We start from the raw sequence: 10938 nt of genomic DNA, 5'->3' as shown, positions 1-10938 counted from the left end.
ATTAGCTAAGATAGACTGGCAAATGACACTTAAAGGATTGACGGTGGATATGCAATGGCAGGCATTTAAAGGTTGCATGGATGAACTACAACAATTGTTCATCCCAGTTTGGCAAAAGAATAAATCAAGGAAGGTAGTGCACCCATGGCTGACAAGAGAAATTAGGGATAGTATCAATTCCAAAGAAGTAGCATACAAATTAGCCAGAGAAAGTGGCTCACCTGAGGATTGGGAGAAATTCAGAGTTCAGCAGAGGAGGACAAAGGGCTTAATTAGGAAGGGGAAAAAAGATTATGAGAGAAAACTGGCAGGGAACATAAAAACGGACTGTAAAAGCTTTTATAGATATGTAAAAAGGAAAAGACTGATAAAGACAAATGTAGGTCCCCTGCAGACAGAAACAGGTGAATTGATTATGGGGAGCAAGGACATGGCAGACCAATTGAATAATTACTTTGGTTCTGTCTTCACTAAGGAGGACATAAATAATCTTCCAGAAATAGTAAGGGACAGAGGGTCCAGTGAGATGGAGGAACTGAGTGAAATACATGTTAGTAGGGAAGTGGTGTTAGGTAAATTGAAGGGATTGAAGGCAGATAAATCCCCAGGGCCAGATGGTCTGCATCCCAGAGTGCTTAAGGAAGTGGCCCAAGAAATAGTGGATGCATTAGTGATAATTTTTCAAAACTCGTTAGATTCTGGACTAGTTCCTGAGGATTGGAGGGTGGCTAATGTAACCCCACTTTTTAAAAAAGGAGGGAGAGAGAAACCGGGGAATTATAGGCCGGTTAGCCTAACGTCGGTGGTGGGGAAACTGCTGGAGTCAGTTATCAAGGATGTGATAACAGCACATTTGGAAAGCGGTGAAATGATCGGACAAAGTCAGCATGGATTTGTGAAAGGAAAATCATGTCTGACGAATCTCATAGAATTTTTTGAGGATGTAACTAGTAGAGTGGATAGGGGAGAACCAGTGGATGTGGTATATTTGGATTTTCAAAAGGCTTTTGACAAGGTCCCACACAGGAGGTTAGTGTGCAAACTTAAAGCACACGGTATTGGGGGTAAGGTATTGGTGTGGGTGGAGAATTGGTTAGCAGACAGGAAACAAAGAGTGGGAATAAACGGGACCTTTTCAGAATGGCAGGCGGTGACTAGTGGGGTACCGCAAGGCTCAGTGCTGGGACCCCAGTTGTTTACAATATATATTAATGACTTGGATGAGGGAATTAAATGCAGCATCTCCAAGTTTGCGGATGACACGAAGCTGGGTGGCAGTGTTAGCAGTGAGGAGGATGCTAAGAGGATGCAGGGTGACTTGGATAGGTTGGGTGAGTGGGCAAACTCATGGCAGATGCAATTTAATGTGGATAAATGTGAAGTTATCCACTTTGGTGGCAAAAATAGGAAAACAGATTATTATCTGAATGGTGGCCGATTAGGAAAAGGGGAGGTGCAATGAGACCTGGGTGTCATTATACACCAGTCATTGAAAGTGGGCATGCAGGTACAGCAGGCGGTGAAAAAGGCGAACGGTATGCTGGCATTTATAGCGAGAGGATTCGAGTACAGGAGCAGGGAGGTACTACTGCAGTTGTACAAGGCCTTGGTGAGACCACACCTGGAGTATTGTGTGCAGTTTTGGTCCCCTAATCTGAGGAAAGACATCTTTGCCATAGAGGGAGTACAAAGAAGGTTCACCAGATTGATTCCTGGGATGGCAGGTCTTTCATATGAAGAAAGACTGGATGAACTGGGCTTGTACTCGTTGGAATTTAGAAGATTGAGGGGGGATCTGATTGAAACGTATAAGATCCTAAAGGGATTGGACAGGCTAGATGCGGGAAGATTGTTCCCGATGTTGGGGAGGTCTAGAACGAGGGGTCACAGTTTGAGGATAGAGGGGAAGCCTTTTAGGACCGAGGTTAGGAAAAACTTCTTCACACAGAGAGTGGTGAATCTGTGGAATTCTCTGCCACAGCAAACTGTTGAGGCCAGTTCATTAGCTATGTTTAAAAGGAAGTTAGATATGGCCCTTGTGGCTACAGGGGTCAGGGGGTATGGAGGGAAGGCTGGGTTCTGAGTTGGATGATCAGCATGATCATAATAAATGGCGGTGCAGGCTCGAAGGGCCGAATGGCCTACTCCTGCACCTATTTTCTATGTTTCTATTATTTCTTTCTTTTTGTATTTGCGCAGTTTGTTATCTTTTGCACACTCATTGAACAGCTAAGTTGTTGGGTTCTTTCATTGATTCTGTTATGGCCATTATTCTATAGATTAATTGTGTATGCCCACAAGAAAATATATCTCGGGATTATATATCAGTATATATAAATCAATAAATTATATACACACACACACACACTTTGAACTTGTGATTTCTAAAATAGGATTCTGGGGATCTGCTTTTATTTCACAATACTGAATATTACACCAATGCTCAGGAATAACGTGATGGATATTCACGTCTTGGCTGTTCGCTAATCTTGCTCGCTAAACACAGTAGCTGACTCTTGCAAGATCAAACAGTTGTAAGTAAATTTATTTAATACTGCTTTCTTTAGCTTTTTGTTGTAAATGTAAGTCAATCTTCAGTTCTTCAAATGTAAATGGAAAGCAGTAATCAGTTTGAAGTTAAAACAAGTATTGTCTATAGAACAGCTTTGGAAACAAGCTCTGTATGGAGCCTCAGACTTTTTGGCTCATACCACAAGGCTAACTGCTTGAGAGATGCAGTATATGACAATGGATTATTTAATTTGGCTTGTTTCAAACAGAAAAGATGACTAAATTGCTAAGGAAGCTTGCAGACCAGATAGCTGACATCATTTAGCACATCAAATAACTGATGTATTTATGGTTAGGAATTTTATGTACTCAGAGAAGTTAGATTCTATGTCTCCAAGATCTTTTTAGAGCATTTGTGTTAAAAGGGTACTGTATTTGAGGTGAAGTCACCTGAGTGACAGAGAAAGGGTACAAATGTAGAGTGCAGTTGAGGCCTATTAGGAATGGGGTAAGGAAACATCAATAAACACGGAGGAAACACTGTGAACTAGAATACATTCCTCTTGCTTTGGTTTCTGTGACAGACAGTTTGTTCGTCTGCCACTGGTTACCACGTATAGGAATTGTACCTGTTTTGAAATATTTTATCTTTTATGCTTTGTATTTTGGAAATATTCAAAATAAAAATCTTCTGAGGTTTAAATATAAACATTCTTAAAGCATATTTATGTATCACTGAAAATAAATTAACTACTTTATTAGCTGGAAATATCTTTTCCTTGGTAGGGAGAGGGACCCCACAGCTTGAATAGTGGGTATTGGCAGCGAAATTCACCTCAGAAAATACACAGAGAAGTAAACTAGTCTTTGAGGATTGGATCATTAGAGTACGATATCCCTTTAGTGAGAGTACTTGTGGCTATTTATATTGATAATGATTAAGGTTTTTCAATGTAGAACTTCACGGTCAGTGAACCCAATATCATCACAATAGAAATGTTCCCTCCTCCCACTGCCTGCCACTCTTCTTCAACCAGATCTACATGTTGCTTGCCTCCTCTTGCTCTACCCCTGTATACCAGCCAGCACCCGCTACCTTTTCAGTGCAGATGAAAGAATTTCAGTACAAAATGTTAACTGTCCATTGCCCTGGCCCACTGATTTCCTCCAGCAGTTGAGTTTCTTTTTGCTCTGGCTTCCAACTAAAAGGGCAAGCAACTCCAAATTTCTGGGTCTTAATATCTCTGAAAATCTATCCTGGGCCAAATATATTGATACTATATTATATATGTAGTATAATACACAGTAACTTAATGATTTTTTAAAATATATTGCACTATTCAACTTTCACAACATATATCAGTGATAATAAACCTGATACTGTGGACGCACTTTTGGGACCTCCGTGAATCACAGTCTGTTATTTATTTATTTTTTATAGTTTTGCTTGATTTGTTCTTTTTTCACACATTGGATGTTTGTCAGTTTTTGTGGGTTCTATTGTGTTTCCTTATTTTGTGGCTGCCTGCTAGAAGACTAATCTTAAGGTTGTATAGGGTATACATATTTTAATAATAATTTTACTTCAAACTTTGATTCTGATTTTGAATTTTTCCCTTTCAGTGTTCTTTTGAAGACCCTGACCTGGAGTTACATGCTGACTTTGGTTCTTTGCAGGAATGGAACCTCGGGGTTTCAGAACTACAGTCGTTCGGCACACCAAGGGTTCGGCCTGAGAGTCAGGCACAGATTTGGAAGCCTAAGATCTCGGGGCTCTGGAGACGGGTGGATCGAGTGTCAGTGTCACGACAGGGGACCTGTGTGTCATTGGGGGAGTCGGAAAATCTTCTGCAGTGTGCCCAAAGACCTGGGATCTTTGAGAACAGAGCTCAGAAAAAGTGACATAATGGACTTTTAACATTGTAAACCAGTGAGTTGTTTGTTATGTCTCCCCGCTCGCTGGGGAAAATACAGAGACACCTCCTCCTCCCTTATTAGGGAGAGAAAACCTGTGGTACGTTGAATCCCAGGTGAAACGCGAAGTCTTTGGGGTAACTTCAAGTTTGTGTCTTTGCTATTGCTTTGTTCACACTTGAGTGCTCGGTGGTGGGTGCTGATGCATTTTTTTTGCTAGTGAAGGGAAGGGGGATCGTTGCATGCTGCCGCTTATGCGCAGGAGGGAGAGGAGCCGGGGAGGGGGGTGGGGGGGGGGACTTTAGGGTTCTTACATTTAGCTGTCGGTCATTGTTTGGGGCACTCCTCTGATTTTGTGGATGTTTGCAAAGAAAAAGCATTTCGGGATGTATATTGTATACACTTCTCTGTCATTACATTGGACCTTTGAACCTTTAGTTCAGTATTGTGTCTCCTTGTTCCCTGGTTCTTAACCATCCCAGGCCAGTGGGAAGTTTCTCTTCATGCCCCATCCATATAATTCTTGATCTGAACAAACTACTTCTGATTCCACCAACCCCCCCCCAGCAACCTTCACCGTTTCAGAAGCATTCAGCAAAATCTGATCAGAAAATACACTGAAGACAGTTTAATTAGTTTGATTTTATTATAAACACCCATTGCAGCAAATAATCAGAACTTATCTTAGTGCCAGACAGTGAACTACATCTTCTCTGGGACAGAAGACACCCAAACTTCCATCAGGAACTATGCCATTCCAACCGTGCATGGCTATTTGTAGCCTTCAGTGAAATAACTACAACCACCATCAGCAGGAATATTCCTGTTACACCGCCGATTATCCAGAGGAGGGGTTTTGTGCCATGCCCTAGAATGTAAAAGCATTGGTTTAAATATTCCATTCATGGAGGGATTCAGGAAACACATAAACAAGAGCACAAGAACATAAGAAATAGAAGCAAGAGTTGGCCATCTGGCTTATGGAGCCTGCTCCGCCATTCAATAAGATCATGGCTGATCTGGCCATGGACTCATCTCCACCTACCTGCCTTTTCCCCATAACCCCTAATTCCCCCAATATGCAAAAATCTATCCAACCTTGCCTTAAATATATTTATTAAGGTAGCCTCCACTGCTTCGTTGGGCAGAGAATTCCAGAGATTCACCACTCTTTGGAAAAAGCAGTTCTTCATCTGCATCCCAAATCTACTCCTCTGAATCTTGAGCCTATGTCCCCTAGTTCCAGTCAACTATCAGTGGAAACAACTATCCTGCCTTTATTTTATCTATTACTTTCATAATTTTAATATGTTTCTATAACATCTCCTCTCATTCTTCTGGATTCCAGCGAGTACAGTCCCATGCGACTCAATCTCTCCCCACAGTTTAACTCCCTCATCTCGGGATTACTGCCTGTGCCACGCGACAGTGAGAGTAGGAATGCGATGAGGTGGAGGATAAATGCGTGGCTGAGGGATTGGAGCAGGGGGCAGGGATTCAAGTTTTTGGATCATTGGGACCTCTATTGGTGCAGGCGTGACCTGTACAAAAAGGACAGGTTACACTTAAATCCTAGGGGGACCAATATCCTGGCAGGGAGATTAGCGGGGGCTACTGAGGTGACTTTAAACTAGAATGGTTGGGGGGTGGGAATCAAATTAAAGAGGCTAGGCGTGAGGAGGTTAGTTCACAACAGAGGGATGGGAACCAGTGCAGAGAGACAGAGGGGTGTAAAGTGAGCGTAGAAGCAAAAAGTACAAAGGAGAAAAGTAAAAGTGGCAGGCCGACAAATCCAGGGCAAGCATTAAAAAGGGCTAAGAGAGTTGTAAAAGAGCGCCTGAAGGCTTTATGTGTCAATGCAAGGAGCATTCGTAATAAGGTGGATGAATTGAAAGTGCAGATTGTTATTAATGATTATGATATAGTTGGGATCACAGAGACATGGCTCCAGGGTGACCAGGGATGGGAGCTCAACGTTCAGGGATATTCAATATTCAGGAGGGATAGACATGAAGGAAGGGGAGGTGGGGTGGCGTTGCTGGTTAAAAAAGAGATTAACGCAATAGAAAGGAAGGACATAAGCCGGGAAGATGTGGAATCGATATGGGTAGAGCTGCGTAACACTAAGGGGCAGAAGACGCTGGTGGGAGTTGTGTACAGGCCACCTAACAGTAGTAGTGAGGTCGGAGATGGTATTAAACAGGAAATTAGAAATGTGTGCAATAAAGGAACAGCAGTTATAATGGGTGACTTCAATCTACATGTAGACTGGGTGAACCAAATTGGTAAAGGTGCTGAGGAAGAGGATTTCTTGGAATGTATGCGGGATGGTTTTTTGAACCAACATGTCGAGGAACCAACTAGAGAGCAGGCTATTCTGGACTGGGTTTTGAGCAATGAGGAAGGGTTAATTAGTGATCTTGTCGTGAGAGGCCCCTTGGGTAAGAGTGACCATAATATGGTGGAATTCTTCATTAACATGGAGAGTGACATAGTTAATTCAGAAACAAAGGTTCTGAACTTAAAGAGGGGTAACTTTGAAGGTATGAGTCGTGAATTAGCTAAGATAGACTGGCAAATGACACTTAAAGGATTGACGGTGGATATGCAATGGCAGGCATTTAAAGGTTGCATGGATGAACTACAACAATTGTTCATCCCAGTTTGGCAAAAGAATAAATCAAGGAAGGTAGTGCACCCATGGCTGACAAGAGAAATTAGGGATAGTATCAATTCCAAAGAAGTAGCATACAAATTAGCCAGAGAAAGTGGCTCACCTGAGGACTGGGAGAAATTCAGAGTTCAGCAGAGGAGGACAAAGGGCTTAATTAGGAAGGGGAAAAAAGATTATGAGAGAAAACTGGCAGGGAACATAAAAACGGACTGTAAAAGCTTTTATAGATATGTAAAAAGGAAAAGACTGATAAAGACAAATGTAGGTCCCCTGCAGACAGAAACAGGTGAATTGATTATGGGGAGCAAGGACATGGCAGACCAATTGAATAATTACTTTGGTTCTGTCTTCACTAAGGAGGACATAAATAATCTTCCAGAAATAGTAAGGGACAGAGGGTCCAGTGAGATGGAGGAACTGAGTGAAATACATGTTAGTAGGGAAGTGGTGTTAGGTAAATTGAAGGGATTGAAGGCAGATAAATCCCCAGGGCCAGATGGTCTGCATCCAAGAGTGCTTAAGGAAGTAGCCCAAGAAATAGTGGATGCATTAGTGATAATTTTTCAAAACTCGTTAGATTCTGGACTAGTTCCTGAGGATTGGAGGGTGGCTAATGTAACCCCACTTTTTAAAAAAGGAGGGAAAGAGAAACCGGGGAATTATAGGCCGGTTAGCCTAACGTCGGTGGTGGGGAAACTGCTGGAGTCAGTTATCAAGGATGTGATAACAGCACATTTGGAAAGCGGTGAAATGATCGGACAAAGTCAGCATGGATTTGTGAAAGGAAAATCATGTCTGACGAATCTCATAGAATTTTTTGAGGATGTAACTAGTAGAGTGGATAGGGGAGAACCAGTGGATGTGGTATATTTGGATTTTCAAAAGGCTTTTGACAAGGTCCCACACAGGAGATTAGTGTGCAAACTTAAAGCACACGGTATTGGGGGTAAGGTATTGGTGTGGGTGGAGAATTGGTTAGCAGACAGGAAGCAAAGAGTGGGAATAAACGGGACCTTTTCAGAATGGCAGGCGGTGACTAGTGGGGTACCGCAAGTCTCAGTGCTGGGACCCCAGTTGTTTACAATATATATTAATGACTTGGATGAGGGAATTAAATGCAGCATCTCCAAGTTTGCAGATGACACGAAGCTGGGTGGCAGTGTTAGCAGTGAGGAGGATGCTAAGAGGATGCAGGGTGACTTGGATAGGTTGGGTGAGTGGGCAAACTCATGGCAGATGCAATTTAATGTGGATAAATGTGAAGTTATCCACTTTGGTGGCAAAAATAGGAAGAAAACAGATTATTATCTGAATGGTGGCCGATTAGGAAAAGGGGAGGTGCAACGAGACCTGGGTGTCATTATACACCAGTCATTGAAAGTGGGCATGCAGGTACAGCAGGCGGTGAAAAAGGCGAATGGTATGCTGGCATTTATAGCGAGAGGATTCGAGTACAGGAGCAGGGAGGTACTACTGCAGTTGTACAAGGCCTTGGTGAGACCACACCTGGAGTATTGTGTGCAGTTTTGGTCCCCTAATCTGAGGAAAGACATCTTTGCCATAGAGGGAGTACAAAGAAGGTTCACCAGATTGATTCCTGGGATGGCAGGTCTTTCATATGAAGAAAGACTGGATGAACTGGGCTTGTACTCGTTGGAATTTAGAAGATTGAGGGGGGATCTGATTGAAACGTATAAGATCCTAAAGGGATTGGACAGGCTAGATGCGGGAAGATTGTTCCCGATGTTGGGGAAGTCCAGAACGAGGGGTCACAGTTTGAGGATAGAGGGGAAGCCTTTTAGGACCGAGATTAGGAAAAACTTCTTCACACAGAGAGTGGTGAATCTGTGGAATTCTCTGCCACAGCAAACTGTTGAGGCCAGTTCATTGGCTATGTTTAAGAGGAAGTTAGATATGGCCCTTGTGGCTATAGGGGTCAGGGGGTATGGAGGGAAGGCTGGGTTCTGAGTTGGATGATCAGCCACGATCATAATAAATGGCGGTGCAGGCTCGAAGGGCCGAATGGCCTACTCCTGCACCTATTTTCTATGTTTCTATCTCTGGAATCAACCTGGTAAACCTCCTCTGCATCATCTCCAAAGCCAGTATATCCTTCCTCAAGGAGACCAGAGATGCAAGCAGTACTCCAGGTGTGGCCTCACCAGAACCCTGTACAGTTGCAGCATAACCTCTCTGCTCTTAAATTCAATCCCTCTAGAAATGAAGGACAACATTCCATTTGCCTTCTTGATAGCCTGCTGCACCTGCAAACCAACTTTTTGTGATCCATGCACAAGCACTCCAAAGTCCCTCTGCACAGCTGCAGATTGCAAGTTTTTCTTCTTTTAAACCATTTAAATAATCTCTTCTTCCATTTTTCCTTCCAAAATGGATGACCTCGCATTTACCAACATTGTATTCCATCTGCCAGACCCTGGCCCACTCACTTAACCTATCGATATCTCCCTGCAAACTCTCCGTATCTTCTGCACAATTTGCTTTTCTACTCGGTTTAGTTTCATTGGCAAACTTAGATACACTACACTCAGTCCCTTCTTCCAGATTGTTAATGTACATCGTAAACAGCTGCAGGCCCAGTACTGACCCCTGTAGCACACTGCTCATTGATTGCCAACCAGAGAAACATCAAAGTATCTCAGCTCTTTGCTTTCTATTAGTTAGCCAATTCAAATCCATGCTAGTACATCACCCCCAACTCTATGAATCCTTATCTTATGGATGAGTCTTTTATGCGGCTCCTTAACAAACACCTTCTGGAAATCCAAGTAAATAAGGACCATCTGTTCCCCTCTATCCACTGCGCTTGTTATATCCTCAAAGAACTCCAGTAAGTTTGTCAAACAGGACCTGCCTTTGCTGAATCCATGCTGTGTCTGCCTAGTGGATCCATTTCTTTCCAGATGCCTCGCTATTTTTTCTTTAATAATAGCTCCCAGCATTTTCCCAACTACAGATGTTAAACTAACTGGCCTATCCTTACCTGCAATTTTGCCTACATCCCTTTTTTTTTTGAACAGTGGCGTGACATTCACCATCTTCCAAACCGCTGGGACCTGCCCAGAGTCCAAAGAATTTTGGTAAATTATCAGCAAAGCCTCCGTTATAACTTCTGTCATTTCTTTCAGTACCCTGGGGTGCATTTCCATCAGGACCAGGGAATTTATCTATCTTTAAGCCCCGTAAGTTTGCTCAGCACTACCTCTTTAGTGATAGCTATGGTATCGAGGCCCTCACCTCTCATCACATCCATAACATCTCTCTTTGGCATGTTAGACATATCCCCCCACTGTGATGATAGACACAAAATAGTCATTCAAAGCCTTTGCCATTTCCCCATTACCCAATATCACCAGGATGCTGCTTGGATTGGAGAGTAGGTCTTATGAGGAGAGGTTGAGGAAGCTAGGGTTTTTCTCTTTGGAGTGAAGGAGGATGAGAACCAACTTTGTAAACATCTATAAGATAAGAGGCATAGATAGAGTGGACAGCCAGAATTCCCGCCCCCCCCCCCACACCCCAGATGCATATGGCTAATACAAGGGGAGATAATTGTAAGGTGATTGGAGGAAAGTATAATAGGGAAGATAGTTTTTTTTTTATAAAAACAACATAGAATGGTGAGTGCTTGGAATGAGTTTCCAGAGGAGGTGATAGAGAGATAAATTAGGGACTTGAGAAATTCTTAGATAGGCACATATGGGATATGTGGGAGGGAAAGATTGGATTGATTGTGGAATCGGTTAAAAGTTAAGCACGTCATAGTGGGCCGAAGGGCCTGTACTGTTCTATCTCAATTAAATTTTCTTCCCCTCCCACCG

General features: G+C 42.8%; 1 protein-coding gene across 4 annotated transcripts in view; it reads right to left on the bottom strand.

Annotated features, from left to right (window-relative positions):
• Positions 1-5066: 5066 nt before the first annotated feature.
• LOC134352383 (uncharacterized) overlaps positions 5067-10938 on the bottom strand; it is a 53967-nt gene continuing 48095 nt past the window's right edge. For 2 of the 4 annotated variants that reach the window (XM_063059706.1, XM_063059708.1), the window contains one exon: positions 5067-5293. In XM_063059706.1, coding sequence (XP_062915776.1) covers positions 5166-5293 — 128 coding nt within the window. In that variant the 3' untranslated portion in view covers positions 5067-5165. The remainder of the gene's footprint in view (positions 5294-10938) is intronic. The other 2 variants (XM_063059709.1, XM_063059707.1) reach the window with 2 other exon arrangements.

This window comes from Mobula hypostoma, chromosome 9 (assembly GCF_963921235.1).
Source record: "Mobula hypostoma chromosome 9, sMobHyp1.1, whole genome shotgun sequence".
Taxonomy (NCBI): Eukaryota; Metazoa; Chordata; class Chondrichthyes; order Myliobatiformes; family Myliobatidae; genus Mobula; species Mobula hypostoma.
This window is presented reverse-complemented; position numbering and strand designations above follow the sequence as displayed.